This window comes from Neofelis nebulosa, chromosome 4 (genome assembly GCF_028018385.1).
Source record: "Neofelis nebulosa isolate mNeoNeb1 chromosome 4, mNeoNeb1.pri, whole genome shotgun sequence".
Classification (NCBI taxonomy): domain Eukaryota; kingdom Metazoa; phylum Chordata; class Mammalia; order Carnivora; family Felidae; genus Neofelis; species Neofelis nebulosa.
Window position 1 is genome coordinate 116,212,502 of NC_080785.1, and position 19,165 is coordinate 116,231,666.

General features: G+C 36.0%; 1 protein-coding gene across 5 annotated transcripts in view; it reads right to left on the reverse strand.

The window, feature by feature from the left end:
* Window positions 1–19,165, reverse strand: part of PPARG (peroxisome proliferator activated receptor gamma) — a 136,808-nt gene that overhangs the window by 70,910 nt on the left and 46,733 nt on the right. Inside the window, exon 1 of one of the 5 annotated variants that reach the window (XM_058725962.1) lies at window positions 3,215–3,381. The exons of the other annotated variants lie outside the window; for them this stretch is intronic. Within the exon in view, the coding sequence (XP_058581945.1) occupies window positions 3,215–3,296 (82 nt within the window). The 5' untranslated portion in view covers window positions 3,297–3,381. Of the gene's footprint in view, window positions 1–3,214; window positions 3,382–19,165 lie in introns of those variants that run through there. 5 annotated transcript variants of the gene reach the window in all.

Here is a 19,165-nt window from a genome sequence, read left to right on the forward strand (position 1 = left end):
AGCCATACTAAAGAAAAAAATTAATATGGACAAGAGCGAAATTTTAGAAAAAGACCCTGAAATATTATTACATGTGAGATTATGAAATTCAGAACTGTGTCAATTACTTAAATCTTCATTATAAAGAACATTATAATCTAAGACAGTTTTTCAATGTCTCTGAAAGAAAATGTGTAATCACTGCTTTCATTTAGGGCCAAAGAATGATTTCAACTTTTGGAAATTCAATCTTTTCCTAAACAAATGTTAATGAAAGTGGGAGGTAGTTCCCCCATTAAAAAAAAAAAAGTCAGACAGAAAGATGCTTTCTCTAAGTTTGATCATTTCTTTATCGAGACACTCATGGGAAATCATGCCTAAGTCTTACCTCACTCAAAAACTGCCACTTATTTTGGTGCACAAAGAATTCTGCAGTTTCCCCCCATATTCCTTAAAATGTTTCAAACGTAGGATACTAGAAACCTTCTATTCTATCCACAAGTGATTAATACTCCAAGACCAAAACAATAAACTCTATGTAGGACTTCAGATGTGCTTTCGCAAATATTGTGTCATTTAATCCTTGCAATAACCCTGTATTTACTGTTGTTATGTGTAGAAACAGGGAAGAGAGGATAAGTGACTTACTCAAATCCACATGGAACGTATGTGGCCAAGACAAGCCTAAGAGTTACATTCCCTGACACTACAGGGGTCCCTTTAAACCTCTAGGAAGGTGAAAAACTTTGGTCAACTATCTAAATGCTTCTAAATACACAGTTGCCTGGAGTCACACAGACACAGTTTAAGTATCCCTCAATAAAAATGGCGGGCAATCAATCACTCACTCCTATCTCAGGAGAGGCGCTTGTTTCAAAGGATCATCTATTGCAGCATTTATCATGTCTCCAAGGCATATTTCCATTGCTCAATCAGCTCCAAAGGACAAGTGTGTCATCATCTTTCAATGCTCTGGTGCAACACTTTAAAGTTATAGAATTCACACAGGACTAAGTCTGGCACTAAAAGCAGGAGGCACATTCAGCTTGAGTTTGTGGAAGCTTCCCTTCGATCTTGCCAATTTTTACTAGTGGAAATGGTTTTAGGGCCAGCATGGGGTTACTTGGGGTTACTTGAGCTCATGATGAAAACAGGGGACTAAGATAAAGGGGGATCACAGTGATAATGGAGCCCAGGAAAAAAATGCATGAGTCCTTTTTGGGCATAGTGGCTGCATACATTTTTGAATTTCATGAATAGGACCAATATAGCTTGTACATCTGGGATCATTCACACTCAACAAGCCATTTTTTCTTCAAAGTAGCAGCACACAGCTACTTGCAACAACCCCCAATCCCACTTTGCCTATGGTGAGGAAGAAGGAGCACCTAAATTAGTTACTGTATTCAAGCCAAATACCTAAACTCTACAGTGTTTCACCTCTGATGGCCTCCGCAGCTAATGATGATGATATGTCCAATTTCAAGTTTGTTTGTTTGTTTGTTTGTTTGTTTTGGCATGGGTGGTATAAACAGTGGTCATCTACAAAATGTAATAGAAGTTAACAACCACAGGTCTTTGGTCTTTAGGAATTCATATTTTTAACAAACAACCCATGAATAAGAAGTAATTCAAGACCGTATAAACAAAAATTAAATTATTGGCACAATATATAATTTCTTAATTGCTAATATTCTATTCTGTACCATGTTAAGTGCTAAGAATAACTGAGTTATTCTTTTGGAGGGGATCTGAGACTCAAAAAAAATTAAACCCAGGGCAAAGTCAAGGTGTAAACATATAGAGATTAGTACAGAATGAAAACTTAAATCACATAACTCTCCCTTACCATGAATAGTACATGTCCTCAGTTAACCAAAACTACTTGTTGCACTGCATTCTTGGTGTACATACTCTTTTCAGAGACAAAATTATCAAATTTTTACTCAAGAACTATTTCACAGTATAGCTAGGACATCCTGCCCTGATACAGGTTAAACCAATAACTGCAGAAAGCAACAATTTTTGTGGCTTTCAGAAAAACAGAATAAACAGATTTTTATATAATATAATGAAACCAATCTCCTATTTAAGAGGCTCAGAGGACAGATATATGTGTTGAATCAAATCACCATAAAATAATGAAACAGCATTTCCGGAAATATTTTTTCTTAATTTTTAAACAGCTTGATTAAAAAAAAAAAACTATGATTAATATATTCAAACTTCAGGCTTCCAGAAAAATTAAAATGTTAAGATGTGAAGCCATTCATTTCAACAATTAAGCGACTTAATTGTAATGCTTTAGCATTTATATTATAAAACATGAATCACACTAACACAATCTATTTTTATGTGCCATCTATGAGAAAAAAAAACAAATAGAAATACAGAAATAAATATGAAACAGTACAAAACATAAGAAGCTGTGCTAAGGAACTCCAGTAGAAGGAGCTGTAGAAATGAAGTGACATTTTGCAATGGCCAAGAAAGGAATTTTGAAAAACGAGGTATCTGCTTAAATCTTCTACATCTGAGTGAAAGTAGTAATTAATCAATTATTTAGCATGCAATAGGCATTTAGGGACTTTGTTTTCTTTATGGGTAAAATGAAACGCTTGGAATTGGAATAGACATAGGTCCCACAATCTATTCTACAAAGCATTGGGCACCATGTTAGGTATCCTAAGAAATATAAAGAAGAATATAGGTTGGTCCTACACTCCAGAAGCTTACAATTCTTTGGGAGAGATAAAATATACAAATTTCTAAAATTTCAAAGTAGAACAAAAACATGCTGAGAGCACTTTAAGAGGAATAAAAGTGCTGTAGGAGGGATAAAAACAGCTAGGAGAGATATGTAACATACAAGACTATATAAGGGGAAAAGGGACCCCTCAGGTATTCTAATAAGATGTTAAGTATATTTGGGAGACACACATAAACTGAGGAGATAAAAATGAATAGGATTTTTAAAAATATAAATATATCTTTAATGCTTACAATTCAGGAAATGGGAGCCATTCACAGAGATACAATATGGATTAGTTTAGGTTTCTTTTTTTAAAGTTCTGATGCTTAAAAGTGAACACTAACACGGCAAACTAAGCATTAAAACACTGAACTATCCATATCTCGTATTAGAATACAGCTTGGAAAAAAAACTACAAGAGCAATTTTACCATTCCATATATGCCCATAGTATCCCAACAGCCATATCTGGAATTGACTTTACCTTGTGAAGTGCTTGCAGACAGTGTATCAGCAAAGGAATCGCTTTCTGGGTCAATAAGAGAATCTCCCAGAGTTTCACCCATAACAGCATGGAACAGGGATTTGCTGTAATTCACACTGATATTTTGTCTATTTCTTGCAAAAGACCAATCCGTTAAAAAAGAAAAAGACTTGCAGTAGGAGAACTTGTGAACACAACCAATGAGTTAAGACATTGGTTTCCAAATATTTGGGAGAGGTGGGAATAAACCCACAAAGGACCAGGCCTGAATTGGCTGGCACTCTCCTGCTAGAGAGCCAGCTGTGACAAATGTTGTGTCATAATGTTGTTCACTGCTTTGGCAAGACTCGGTACATTACAAGGAAAACATTGCCACACTGTCTCGCCAGTGACCCACATGTTCGGTGTCTTGTGAGGGGCGTGAGCTGTACAGTATTTAGAGCTATCAGAGCAAAGAGACTGTTCAGTTTTCAATTGTTTCTTAAATGGAAAACTTTGCATCTTTGGGTTATGAAAGACCAGATTAAGTTACCTGGACAAAGTTTTTTCTAGCTGCCCATTCCTGGTTGACTCTCTAACCATATTATCTGAAGAAAACTACTTAATTCATTATTATTATTACTACTTTTATTTATTTTAGAGAGAGAGGGAGAGAAAGAGAGAGAGAGTACATGAGCTGGGGAGAGGGGCAGAGGGAGAGAGAGAGAATCCCAAGCAGGCTCCACACTCAGTGTGGAGCCCGACAAGGGGCTTGATCTCACAACCCTGGGATAATGACCTGAGCAGAAATCAAGAGTCGGATGTTCAAACGACTCAGCCTCCCAGGTGCCCTGAAAACTATTTAATTCAAACATGTACTTACATTTTATTCTTTTATTAAACAATTTTTTTGAAGTTTATTTATTTTTGAGAGAGAGAGACAGAGTGTGAGAGGAGGAGGGACAGAGAGAGAGGGAGACACAGAATCCAAAGCAGGCTCCAGGCTCCCACCTGTCAGCACAGAGCCCAATGTGAGGCCTGAGCTCACAAACCGCGAGATCATGACCTGAGCCGAAGTCAGATGCTTAACTGACTGAGCCACCCAGGTGCCCCAAACATGTACTTATATTTTGAAATTTGGCATCAGCATGCTATTAAAATGTTATTTTAAAGGTATTCCACCACTTTATAAAACCCAAAATGATACTACTATCCAAATTCTATAAAATTAAATAGTTGAGAGATACAGTTGAGATTTTATATATCAGGGTTTGCTTTTTAAAAATCTGATTATTAAATTTATCCATCACTAGCAAAGGCAGTCATGCTGCACCAGTTGATGTCTGAGCACAAGCTGATGTTTAAGTGATAATTGCCATGTCATAATGAAAAAAAAAAAAAAAGTGGAGTCCTCTCTGGGAAGAAGAATGCGTTACCAGAAAAAAATAGAATCACACTGACAGGTTGGCAAGGAACTGTGGTCAGTTTTGTAATCAGGAAAACGCTGGCTTCTTGCTCAAGTCCTTTGCCCTTTTTGGCTCAGAGAAACACTAGCTGTGCCAGACTTCAGTATGGAAGCAGGTCTCCACTTGTCACTTAAGTGGCCTGATAGAATTGCAGTGGCTTGTGGATTTAATACAGATGCCCCCACATAGGGCAATAATTCTCTTAGACTTATCCCAATATTCTCCAGGTGGAATAAATATATATCTGGTTAATTTACATTGCAAGGGGACTAGCAAGTTTCCCTGTTAATCACAGAACAATAACTTGGGGGAGGGGGAATTCAGGCTGGGTCTCGACAGCACAGAATAAAGTGGAGAGTTGGGCAGTTATAGTGGTTAAAAACCTTTAAAAACCAAAAACCTTTTACTAAGGTAGTTCAAGTTAAAGCAAGCTTCTTCTTGGCAGTCCAAATGACTAAGGTAATTATAGGTATGTAGAACTAGTTTTGTCTATATTCAATTTGAATTATCAATAAAGGAGTTTCTTCTTCTTTCTCAAGGTTGGGGAATTACCCGTATTATATACACAATGACATAATCTTTAAAGGTGCGATTAGTCCAAAGTTTTTGGTTGAATTTATGATATATCAAAATAAATTACACAAGTCAAGGATAATTTCCTTCTTGATAATTAAACAGAACAAAAATTTAAGTCCCATTCTGCTTACGGACGGACACCCTTCCTCAATGTCCCAAGATGTGTTTGAGTCTGAAGGCAAGTTTTAGGCTTTCTTCCTAATAAGTAGCAGTTTCTCACTCCATTCCCTATCCTCACCCCATTCTTGCTCTCAGGTTCCAAAGTGCCTCTGACTTTAAAAAAATGATCAAGTTTATTAAAATGTTCTTAAGATTATGCCAGATTAGGGGTGCCTGCATGGCTCAGTCAGTTCAGATCATGATCTCACGGTTCATGAGTTCAAGCCCCGCAGAGAGCTCCATCCTGACAGCTCAGAGCCTGGAGCCTGCTTTGGATTCTGTGCCTCCTTCTCTCTCTCTCTGCTCCTCTCCTGCTTATTCGTTCTCTCTCTCTCTCTCTCTCTCTCTCTCTCTCAAAAATACATAAATAAATATTTTTAAAAAGATTATGCCAGATTATAAGAATGATAAAAGTGGCAGAAGAATACCATTTTAGAATGAAACTCTCTATAAAAGTCTAACACTCTGTTAATAAGACGAGAAAGACAAGGCCCCCAAATAAGTAAATTCTCCAGGTTAAACAGCTAGGTAGTGACAGAGCTGGAACTGGAATCTAGGTTTTTAGGTATCTAACTCCCAAGGCCAGCCTTCCACTGGCCTTCACCAACTTCTACTCTTACAAGCGTCTAAATCATCTCTTTTAACAAATCAGTCACCGCAGGGAGGGAGTATAGGGTGACTTAAAGGGAAAATATGCTAACTCTTTCAAGGAATATCAGTGAATAACTGTGTTATTCATTTTTCAGTACCCATATCCATGGATACGGAGTGGGTGTGGGCAGTTTCTCACTGCCTTTTTCTATCTTATTCCCGTATTTCTTCAACAATGATGTAGCTTATTCATGCCACACAATTCTATCTGGGAATCTCAGTTTTGTTTCCGAGGCCAATAGCATTAACCTGGTACTCCAGTTCTATAGTAGTCTCTTTTATTATTTGGACAATACACAGATCCATTCTTTCCAACTATCATCAAAGAGTCTAATTTCTGGATTCTTCACCTACTGTTACTTCTATTCTTTTTTTCCCCCTCAGAAAACATTCATCTTGTCTAGCTACTGCTGTAGCTACACTTTCCAACCCTCTAACAAGTTCTTATACTGTGCTTTAGCTATTCAAACATAAAATTATTTTTTTAACAGCTAATTATTCGATAACACCTGACTCTAATGGCATCTACTCTTATAGCACACACCACATCCTGTCCTCCCTTCTCCCCTTGGACTGTATTATTTGGGAGCAACAACCTGTCCTATTCACTGTATTTCACTCATTTATTTGTTCAACAAATATTTATTGGCAAAAAATCAGAATATATTGGCAGGCCCTGAGTTAGGTGTTGGCTTGATGAATAAGATGGATGTGTTCTTATCTTGCAGATTTCAAAAAAAAAGCCAGTAAGCAAAAATTACAATTTCTATCAAATGTTGTTCAAACTCTTGACAGCATATCAAGCAATAAAGAAAACATCCCAAGTTATTAACACAATACTTGTATGATGTGGATTTTTAAATCATATTTTTAATGTTAGTAACATTTTAATATTTTGTATCACACTGTAGCACTGGGTCACTTGAGAAATAACTTGCTCACATGGATATTAAAATGGACAAAAATAAACTGAGCCAATCTCAATTGTATCTAACTAGGCAGCTGCTTTGCTCTGAGATAAAAAGACTCATTATATATTATTTTACAGTGATTTATCCATGCATTCCTCAAATATTCAAACACCTCCTGAGTGCCAGATATTCTAGGTATAGGAGATAAATTCATTAATAATCCAAAGTTCTTATCCTCATATCCTTCATACTTAACTGTATTTATCAAAATTATCCCAAAATGCCTAAAAGAGTGATCTTTTAGCTCACTTAACTTTGAAGGTCAATTAGCATTGATACCAGAAATAATGTATTTGTTTACAGTCATGCCTATGACTGGACAGTATATGATCACCAGAAAACTTATGGGAGCTTTGACATGCATGGAATATTTATTTATTTTTTTAAGTTTCTTTCTTTATTTTGAGAGGGAGAGTAGGGGAGGGGTAGAGAGAGAATCCCAAGCAGCCTCCTTGCTGTCAGTGTGGAGCATGATGCAGGGCTCAAACCCACAAACTGTGAGATCATGACCTGAGCCAAAATCAAGAGTTGGACACTTAACCAGCTGAGCCACTCACATGCCCCTGCATGTAAATATTTCTGTCTTCAAGACTTTATGATTCCCAAGTATCCTACTCTTTACAATATCAAAATATAAAGGATATTATAACAAGGTAACTAAAAAGCATGCCAATAAATGGGACTGTCATGTAAGATCTTGGAGCTATAGGCCATGTCTAGGTATTCTGCAAACCAATTCGGTATCAGTGCTTTGCATCTGAAGTGTACTTCTACACTTCAGAAGTCTATGGCTTTCCATTCCATGGAGAATCTCCTTTGAAGGCTAGGCCTTGGTAATTCTGCAGAGTGAGGACTCACAGAAAAGCTAACTCAGCTTCTTCTATTGAGGGATGTAGGACTTTGTGTGATGGCGAGGCTGAGAAGGTCATCTCCTCTTGGACTTTGGAAACACAGGGGTATGGATGTGATTGTGGGCACAGCAGACATGCACAACAAGAGAGAGAATGAAGATAATTAAGAATGGTCATATAACAAGGAAACTGCAAAGCTTATTTAATTCTATCCTAGTTTATGACACTTGAAAAAAACGTAGTTTGGCATTTGAGAATGCTTTCTTCAGTATTTGGTCTTCATGATTATTTATGATTCCTACCTTTAGCCAAAAGAATCTGAATATTACTCCGTCAAAAAAACTCTCAGATTTTAGTACATTTAGGAGAGGGCAACTGGACTCCTAACAGCTATGCATGATTCAGTAACAAAGAGAATGTCTAAAAATCCACAGTTAATAAAATCATAGTATTAAGTATTGTATCTGTATACAGCTTTTAAAATATTATTCAGTGTTTAGAATAATTTATATCAAATATCCCCATAAAGTAGAATATTAAATATTTTTTTGTGTTGTGTTCCTCTTGAAAGCTAATTAAAACCTTGCTTTTTTTTTTTTTTTTTTTTTTGGCCATAGGCTAAATTTGGATTTTATTCTCTAGATTAAAATTAAAATTTTAAAGCTGCTTTAATTACTTTCTTCTTTTATGTAAAATAAGCTATGTTAGTATTGGTATAAGATAGTGTACATAGAATTTTTTTTCTTTTGCTAGGAACTCCATTTGTTGCTTCATTTAATGCTTTAAGTGCTGTGAATACTTATGCTGGAGCTCCTTGGGAGAACAGTATTTAACACTGCCTTGTATCTCTAGAGCCTACCACAGCATCCCCAGTTGGCAAAAAGCACATGTGCGTTGTTTTTGAGGACAATGAGAATCATGACAGAACAGCTGCTGGCACATCTGTCTCACATGGATCATTCAAGAAGAGGTTAGAGACCTAATGAACTGACAACAACAGTTTTCTTCTTGTTCCAATAGGGCATTTCATGCTGGTACTCCAAAGGACACCAGATAATTGCTAACAAGCAGAATGACGAACTAAGCTCACCGCTCCTTCTACCCAGAACTGCTGCCTTTTTTCTACAGCAATTAAAGTTGGCTCTGAACTTTATCTTCTAGCCATGGTTGCATCAATTCAGGGTTTCTTCACAGTCATCACAGGGGACACAACATGGAAGAACTGATGTTCCAATGGGACACATGTCTAACAGAAAACCAAATAATCTTGTATCCTAAAATGTAAATTCCACTGCAACAATCACAGTAAGCCCGCTATTCCCATGGAAAGAGACAAAGGAAACATCTGTGTTATTTTATTAAAGGCAAAGTCCATTCTTCCTTAATAAAAAATTATAACCGCTCAGATTTTCAAAAAGTAACAGGATTGTATATTTCTCTACAGGATTAGTATTTTAAATTAATACACCATTTTGATTACTCAATGAAATGGTGTTAACGTGTAGCCAACTGCTCCAGTAGATGAATATCTGTGTTTAAAAAGGTCTTCTTGACCTTGAAGTAGTGTAGTATATGGAAAAGCACACTGACACGAGGCAGAAAGCCTCAGTTTTAGGTTCTTATATGGGTTCAGATACAGACTTGTTAACTCTTTGGGTTCAGATTTTTCATCTCTAGAATGAGAAGAAGGCCTTTCTGCAAAGTAGAATAATCCTTGAGGTCCTCTTGGGTTCTAATTTTGAATACTTAATAGCATGCCTGTAATTAGTTTAAATGCAATGGAAATTCTTTTTACTGTATTCTTATTCATGTTCAGATCGTAAGTTAAACTATTTTCTTTTGTACTTGACTGCTAATTAGGTGACAGTATAAAAGGCACTTTTATCTGGAAAAATATGCCCAATAGGAAGTTAAAAGTCTGTAAAAGAAAAACCAACTGAAAATCTCCTTTTCTTTTTCCCCTTCAAAAGTTAATTTGCCAGTAATACCTGAAAAAGAGCCTAACCTGTCTTACTACTTTCTAGGGATCAACTAAACACTTTCCAAATTACTGTACCTTTGAACCAAAGGCATCCCACCTGAACTATGTTAACTTGTTTTTGCCTGTAATATCTGAACTTCTCCAGTCATGTACTTTCCAGCATAACAAAATACCATGGGCTACATTATCATCTGACCCATATTAGTGTCGTACGAAATCCTAAACTTCTTTTTTATTTTTAATGTTTACTTATTTTTGACACAGAGAGAGAAAGAGCATGAGCAGGGGAGGGGTAGAGAGAGAGGGAAACACAAAATCCGAAGCAGGCTCCAGGCTCTGAGCTGTCAGCACAGAGCCCAACGTGGGGCTCAAGCTCACGAACTGTGAGATCATGACCTGAGCCGAAGTCAGACGCTCAACTGACTAAGCCACCCAGGCGCCCCAACGAAATGTTAAACTTCTTAAACACATCTTCTTCATTATTCAGATTTTAACAATTAATTTTTCAAGATCAGTTATACCAGATTCCTTGGGTAACAGATCTATCTTATCACTGGTGAACCACACTAGAATTCCACAAACACTCTAAAGCAACCTCAGAGCCACAGTGCTATATGCAAGTTTAGTTTATGTAAAATAAGCAATTTACAAGTTTTGCAACTGTACCAAAGGAAATATATGGATTATTGAGATCACAGACTCACAAAACTTAATGCCAGGGAGATTAATACATTCAAACTCTTTTAATTTTTCACATAAGGAAAATGAGTTCCAGAAAAATGAAATGATTTGCTCAAGGTATTACCCAGATAATTAGGAGCAGAGTTTGAACTAAAAATCAGGTTTCTTCATTCCCAGTCCAAAGCTCCAAACTGCTCTGTCATGAAAATGACGCAATAAAATGTTCAAATAAATTGTTCCGACCCATTATATCCTTAATGCCAACTATTATGTTAGACGTCTATCAGCATGAAAGCATTTGCACTATGATATGATTCACTTAATGTGAATGAATCACTAATGAGAATGCCATAGTTCATCACAGAGTTTAGAGACTTTGCTTTCTACAAAGTAAGTACTCAATAACAACTTGGTAAATAAAATTTGGTAATATTTGAGCAATCAATTCCAGAATGCATTTTTCTGACAAATGTCCTCTTGCCTCATTTGTAGATTCTTCAAGGCTCATCCTAGTATTCTGGAGTTCTCATGGTAGAAACAGTGAGTGGCCTTTCTACTGAAGTTCCTTGTTCTTATGAAAATAAAATTACGAAAAACTTCTACTTTGAGGTAATAGTATTCTATAATTACTTTAAAGTACATTAAAGCTGCGTGGTATTTTTACTTCATTTGGGGCTACTGGGAGGTTATTCAAAGCAAAACGAGAAAATAATGGCAATTACTGAATAGGGCTTCAATACGGAACCTGGTAATGGGTCTGAGTCATAAAGTTATACTTTATTTTTTATCAACCCAGTATAAAATGGTCTACTTCTAAGTGAACTTGTAAAATTCACACTTGATTTTGAAAATTCCATATTCCACATACCATTTCTTCATGAAACATATTGATGTTGATGGAACATATTTAAAAGCAATAGTGATGTTAGTGTTTGCTACTTTATTAATCAGATAGCTGTCATGTGCAAGATTTAAATTTTTTATAAGAATTCATAATATTTTAACTTTGAGAGCCTATTCTGTTCCAGGCATGGATTTATTTAAATTCTCTTTAATTCTCACAATTATTCTTTTAGATGAGAAAAGAGAGGTTTAGAGAGAGACGGTGACTTTGCTGGAAGTAAACATGTTTGTAGTTGACAGTTTGAATTCAAGCTCACATCTTTTTAATTCTTTATCCCACACTGACCAAAGACAAATAGGCAAAGCTTTAATCCACAAACTATTACCAGATGTTTTTGAAAGATAAGAAAAGTGTTTTTTAGTCTTTGAACCTTTTTTCTTCAAAAGAAACATATTTACCTTCTTTAAAAAATAAAGTACATGTTGGCTTGTCTTTATGTTGTTGTTGGTCAATAACCTTTTCTTATTACAGAACCAGTATGTTGATTGTTGAAAATTTAAAAACTAAATCATTTTAATTCTACTACTCAGTGATCATCATTGTTGAATTCTGTGTTTATCTCATTGGTTCTAAGAGCATACGTTTGATCCTAAGTATATACGTGTACCTAAGCACATATATACAGTATTTGTATTTTTTTTAATAAAAATGATATATGGTACTTAGTGGTAACTTGCTTCAAGTCAACAATCTTCATCTTTCCAGTTTGTAAATTTTCATTTCAAATAATATTCACTCTGTATTCAAACTTCCCCAGCTGACCCAAAATGTTTATAGCTGGTTTGTTCCAAACCTGAATCTAATCCAGGATGATGAAATGCATCTGGTTACATGTCCCTTAAGTCTTTTTTAAAAACTTCCCTTAATTTTAAGGTCACTGACTAACTGAAGAGATCAGGCCAGTTATCATGTAGAATGTTTCACCTCCTGGATTTGTCTGGTTGCTTTCTTGTGGTATCATTTAGCTTGCTTATCTAACACTGTGTTACTTATACACTGGGTGTTAAAGATTTATGAATTCAAAGTTAAACATCTTTTACTTGAATGTAACGTATGTGATGTTCTAGACTTCCTATTTGATCACATCAGAGACACAGCATACAACTGACCATTGATGATGCTAATTTAGAAGTAGATCGTTACTTTTTCTCCTAGCAACTAGGAAGTGACCTGTGTTCTGTGACTTTGGCATATAAGGTTTTTCAGTTTCAGCCATCATTCACTTAGGACATTTAATAATCTTCTCCTGAATCAATACTCTGAATTTATGAAATTAAGTTTTTCTAATTCTATCACTCCTACATTTGTTAGCTGGCATTTTGCAACAAGGTAGAGCTTTCCTTTGGGAAGTACAGCTACGTGGATACCCTGAAACATAGTTCCTACTACAAAGGAAGGATAAATATCTAATCTGTCCTCTATTATTGAAAAGGTAGATATCTTCAACACCAAACTTTCTTGGTTAGGAATATCTGTTTCTTCTGTTCATTGAATGTTCATATCCTAAAATATACCTAAGTTTCTCTTTTTTCAATTATTTTTAAAGAATTTTATTTCAACTTCAATTTTCTCTGTTATCCTTGGTCCTAACAGTTACAATGAGGACACCCATGCTCTGGTGTTTTTTCTTTTTATGACACATACAAAACCATTTATCAACCCCCAATAAAATACTTCAGTTTTACTTAACCATTTCCACTAACAGGATTTTCAGTTTTTATCCCATGTTTATTCCTCAATTATAGGGGATACGCAGGATATAAACTTAACTGGTTCATCCAAACTTATGTTGTGGGTCAGCATAGCTTTAGGAAGAAGAGTCTAAGATTCCTGACAAGTTTATGGACTAATTAAACCACATTCCAACTACCTGGTTTGTTCTTTATACTCCAAGGCTGCTTTTCTGCAGACATACTAAGGTCTAGGAAGTAAGATGCTATGTTTCTATATTTACAAACACAAACCCCATTTTCACAAACTTTTTCTTTTTTTTTTTTTTTGAGGGAAAGGGAGAGCATGCGTATGCGTGTGGGGTGGGGTGGGGAGGGGCAGAGGAAGAGGGAGGCAGAGAGAGAGACAGAATCTTAAGCAGGTTCCATGCTAAGCATGGAGCCTGATGAGGGGCTCAATCCCATGACCCTAGGATCATGAACTTAGCCGAAATCAAGAGCTGGGGATGCTCAACCCACTGAGCCACCCAGGTGTCCCTAAACTTTTCACTGTAAACATTCAGAACATCTTACTGAACACAAAGGAAAGCAGAAGACTAAAACATGAAGACAGACAAGAAATAACTTTTCCAATTTGAAAATAAGCACATTTCCCTCCCCAATAGAAATAAAAATAAAACTGAGTCTTAAGTCAGTCCTCCTTCTAACTATGTTTTTATTTATCTATTGCACACAGTCAGATGAACAGCTCAAAATGCCTAAAGTCATTCTGGGCAAGTTGACAAGGATCCTACACATTGAAATGAGAAGTGGGAAGAAGGCCAGATTGCTTAATTGTTACTTGGGAATCCAAGGAGGTGGACAAGCCAAAATCTTAATGGGGATCCAAAGAGTACAACTTCTTCCTTAGGCAGCAGGAGAAAACAATGGGCCAGATTCTCATTCTGTGTAATTTTATAGGATGATTCCATTGTATCGTTCATTGTTTCTTTCATGTACTGCCTGAAGGGGAAGTGTATTGTTATCTATGGAAGAGCATCCATAAGAGTTACAGAAAATGAGAACATAGCCTCTGGGAGATTAATGAATGATGTGGCATTCAGTCTAGTATGGAACTTTCAGATACACATTCTGGGAACTGTGTACTTGAAAGACCTATACATTAAGGTCAGGAAGTTTCAGTGACCAAGATTTAATGAGATGAGCAATATGCCAAGCTGATTAAGGGGGCTTTGAAAAAGAGCATTTTGGGGGGGGGCGGGGATGGTAAGTAGGAGATTGAGAGAGGATAACAGAAATGTAAAGATGACGTTGTCCTATCTACAGGAAGTCCTTAGAGAGCATATAATCTAACCCCCTCTTCATTTATAAATGGGGAAACAAAGGCAAAAATGACCTGTCTGATGCCTTGCCTCAGATAAAATAGAGTTAATGCCAAATCAAAGCTAGACTAGACTCCATGATCTCCTAATTACTGGATGCTCTCTCTGGTTCCACTAAAACAGTGTTGTTTCAACTGGGTCTCCTTACCAGGGAGGAGGGATATCTATGGATATGTATTTCCTGGAAGTACCAAAAAAAAAAAAACCTTTATTGGGGATATTTTATATGCCACAAAATTCATTTCAAGTGTACAATTCAATGAAATTTAGTCAATTTACCAAGTTTTTTAGCCATCATCATAAATCAGTTTTACAACATTTTTATTACCCAGTAAGATCGCTCATGCTGATTTATAATCAATCCCAGTTCCCAACTCCAATCCCAGGCAACCACGAATCTATTTTTCTGCCTTCCTAGATTTGCTTTTACTGGACATTTCATATAAATGCAATCATGCAATATATGGTCTTGTGTCTGCCTTTTTTTTTTTTTTTAATTAAGTAGGCTCTACTCCCAACATGGGACTTGAACTCACTATCCTGAGGTCAAGAGTCACATGCTCTACCAACTGAGCCAGACAGGTGCCCCTCTGGCTTTCTTCACTTAGCATCACTGTTTTAAGGTTCATCCATGTTGTAGCTTGTATCACTAGTAAATTCCTTTTTATCGATGAATAATCTAGGCGAGGCTGTATATGAGCATACCATATTTTGACTATCCATTTAGTTGATGGACACTTAAATTGTTTCTAATTTTTGATAAAAAGTTCTTAATTCTATATTTTCAATTTTCCTTTCATTTTAATGATAAAAACTGAAGTGATTTATATTTTAGATTATCTGGATATCTGGATTGTCTGGATGGTTTTGTAACTGAATACTTACTGGCAAATTCAGTGCCACAGTTTGTATTTATGATTTCATAAACTCAAATATGGCACCCAGTATTACTACTTTAGGATTCATGACAGAGGACACAGGTAGACTTTTAATACGTAAATGATTCATTTGAGTTAAGTGAAAACTTAATGAGATCCAGTAATATTGTCAAGAGGACTGTTCCACAGAACAGTTCAATAAGAAAAGTTGAGGGAGAATTTAATCATATCTATGGCATTGAATAGCACAGGGTGTAGAACCTCATTTCCATTTTGAATTATTAATTTGAATGTTAAGAATTTTGTAACTTGTTATTTGATTTGTTTTGGTTGAATGTAAGAGCTATACGCATTAAAAGTTTATAGCTAAGAGCACCTGGGTAGCTCAGCTGGTTAAATGTCCGACTTCAGCTCAGGTCATGATCTTGTGGTTCGTGAGTTGGAGCCCTGCACTGGGCTCTGTGCTGACAGCTCAGAGCGTGGAGCCTGCTTCAGATTCTGTCTCCCTCTCTCTCTGTCCCTCCCTGACTCGTGTTCCTTCTCTCTCTCTCTCTCTCTCTCTTTCTCAAAAATAAACATTAAAAAATTTTTTTAAGTTCATAGCTAGTTTTGTACATATTTAAGTTACATTATAATAAAAATTATGTGAATGCTGACAATCATAAGAATTTTTTTCCTTAAATAAGTCTGTGCTTTAACTCAAATAAGACATAGCTCTATAAATAACTGAACCAGACTTTAAAAGTGTTTCTAACCCTCTCATTTTATAGATAAAGAAAAAAGAAGTGGTATGACTTGTACAAAATTATACAGCTACTCAGTGTATAGAGCTAGGTCTAAAATACAGACTCTTCACTGTGATGGCTATAAAACATTTATTTCCAAGTTGTATATTGTTAATCTCATTGAGCCTTTAGTCATTTTATAAATAAGATATCCACGGAGATGAGACATGAAAGAGATTCATTTTCTAAGTCATATTTTTCTACCAATGATTGAATAATGATGACAATCCAAATCTTTAATTGAGGACCTAAGTTCTGATATTCACATAGCTGGCACAGGGAAGAAGAAAAAGATGTTTCAGCTAGATTCAAGAGTCAAGAGGCAGAATGGTATGCATAATTGGAAAGTGGAAGACCAGGATTCAACCTTTGGTTCTGTCACTAACTCTGTTTACAAAACCACAATGGCTCTGGTCTTAATTCCCCATTTTTAAAGTGGAAATAAGGAAAGGAGGGTAGATTAGATGACTTCTAACATTTTCCTTTAGTTATCCCATTCAATGAATTATAAGTGTTTAGGTCTCATCTATTATAAACTTCTGTCCTTAATTAGAATACACATAACCTCTGCATAGGTTAATAATATTGCTATAACCTGCCCACACACCCACCTACTCACCCACCTTATTATTCACTATTTCCTAACATGTAACTTAAATTCTATTCAAAAGGATATATCTAGTCACTCTTATGTACCTACGGCATGGTAGATGTTCAATAAATGTGGGGTGGATACATTAATGTGTGAAATAATGTGTATATTCTCATTTCTGCTCTCTGCCATAACTTGTTTTTGGCTTCTCGATCTTATTTATGCTATAACATTTAATATTTCCTTGATTAGCACAAAGTAAATGCTCTTTGAGTGTCAATTTATTATTTCTAACTCCTGATAATTCATTGACATAGGGTCAATACTACATAATTTACACCTAAGTTGTTTCATATGTTTGTTTTATTCCTCCAGGTATGCTGTGAAAACACAAGAGGATATGATATGCCTTTTACTTCATTTATTCTTTTTAGTACAGCATTAGGTGTTCAAGACTTGACTGACTGTTAATTCCAAACAGGTAATACCTTTGAAAGGTCTTTTCAAAGGCCTGCAGGAAAGTATCCTACCCCAAACTTAAATGTCCACAGGAAACTCAGCCCCCTTGTTTTACTTTCAGAAGAGATCCTAAGAAAGATGGTTACTATTCTTTGAGTACTGCCCCTATACAAACATAAAGACCATTATTCAAATACAACACTCCTCTTCCTTACATTCTTTTCTCAGCTAAAGAACCAGTTTCTCACAATTAGTTCTTTGGACTAGATTCAGTTTTTGGTACTTGAAGATTCTAGTATAATAATTCCTTGAGTTGTACACAGAAAGAGTCTTGGGCTGTGAAAGAGCACAGGGTTCTAATCAAGGTTCTACTACTTATCAATGTCTTTGGGCAAGTCAATGAGCACTCCTGGGCTTCAATTTCCCCATACGTAAAATGGAAATTAACATCTACTCTGCCTTACAGGGGTATTAAGAGGATTAAATATTTTACTATCTGAAAAAGACTTTACATGTTTTAAAGCTCTATGCAAATATAAGATATTATTTTCCTATTGTTGCCAGAACACTAAAAGCATTTTCCTTATGGTTATGGAGTTTAAGAACTCCACTGAATACACATTAAAATACACACACACACACACACACACACATATATATGTACATATACATATGTGTATATATGTATATGTATAAGAAGGTTGAAAGGAACTATACTATTTTAGTTATTTCTGGGTGATGGGATTATGAACAATTAATCTTTGCTTTATATTTTTCTGCATATTTTTCAATGGTGGCTACCACTCTTGGAATTTAAAAAGTTACAAGGGCACCTGAGTAGCTCAGTCAGTTGAGCATCCAACTCTTGATTTGTGCTCAGGTCATGATCTCAAAGTCGTGGGACTAAGCCCCGCTCTCTGCACTGAGCATGAAGCCTACTTAAATTCTTTCTTACTCCCTCAACCCCATCACCTGCTTGCATTCTCCTTCTCTAAAATTAAAATTATATATATATATATAAAATAAAAAATTATTTTAAATAAAATAAAGACACTGTACAACAATTGAGTATGAAAAAATAACAGCCATTGGGGCACCTGAGTGGCTCAGTCAGTTAAGCGTCCAACTCTGGCTCAGGTCCTGATCTCACGGTTCGTGAGTTCAAGCCCCGCATTGGACTCTGCTGTCAGCACAGAGCCCACTTGGGATCTTCTGCCTCCTTCTCTCTCTGCCCCTTTCACTGTCTCTCTCTCTCTCTCAAAAAATAAATAAATAAACAAACAAACAAACATAACAGCCTTCAAGTATGGAGGACTCTGTAAAAGAGATTATTTTATGGTTAATGAAATTAAGTTTCTCAGTAGATTATTAAGGTAAATGGAAGAGATATCCAGCTAAGCTTTTCAAAGAGCAAGGTTATCAAGAATAATGTTTCCATTTTTCTAAAGAACTATTATCTTCCATCTTTGTTTTTTTTTTTAATTCTGTGAAGTGCTTCTACTAGATATCAGCATCACCAGTCCTCAAAGAGTATCAAGAAGTGAGAGACTCACAATATGGAAAACCTCAGACAGGAAGCTTAACGTTAGTATTGCATAAAAGATACCACAAACTCCTGACCTGGTTCTTGTCCTCCGCCTCTCCCATGGCAGCCAGTATTAATCTGATGGATCTTGTGATGCTCAGAATGCATTCACAAATCACTTAGTTACTGAGAATTCTGATCACTAGCCTTTTGATCCCAGTACCCTCCTAACCCTAATACTATTTCCCCTTTAGTAAGTTCTCCTCATTCCCAGCCCTCACCTCCTAATCAGTGTCTCTGAGGGATGAAACAAGAAGACCCTATACTTTATTGCCCAACCTGGGACAGTTTCAAGAGTGAAAGAGGGCAATATTAAAAACAACATTCAAACAACAGATAAAACTGAGACTGTCACAGGCAACTGGGAATATAATCAATCAC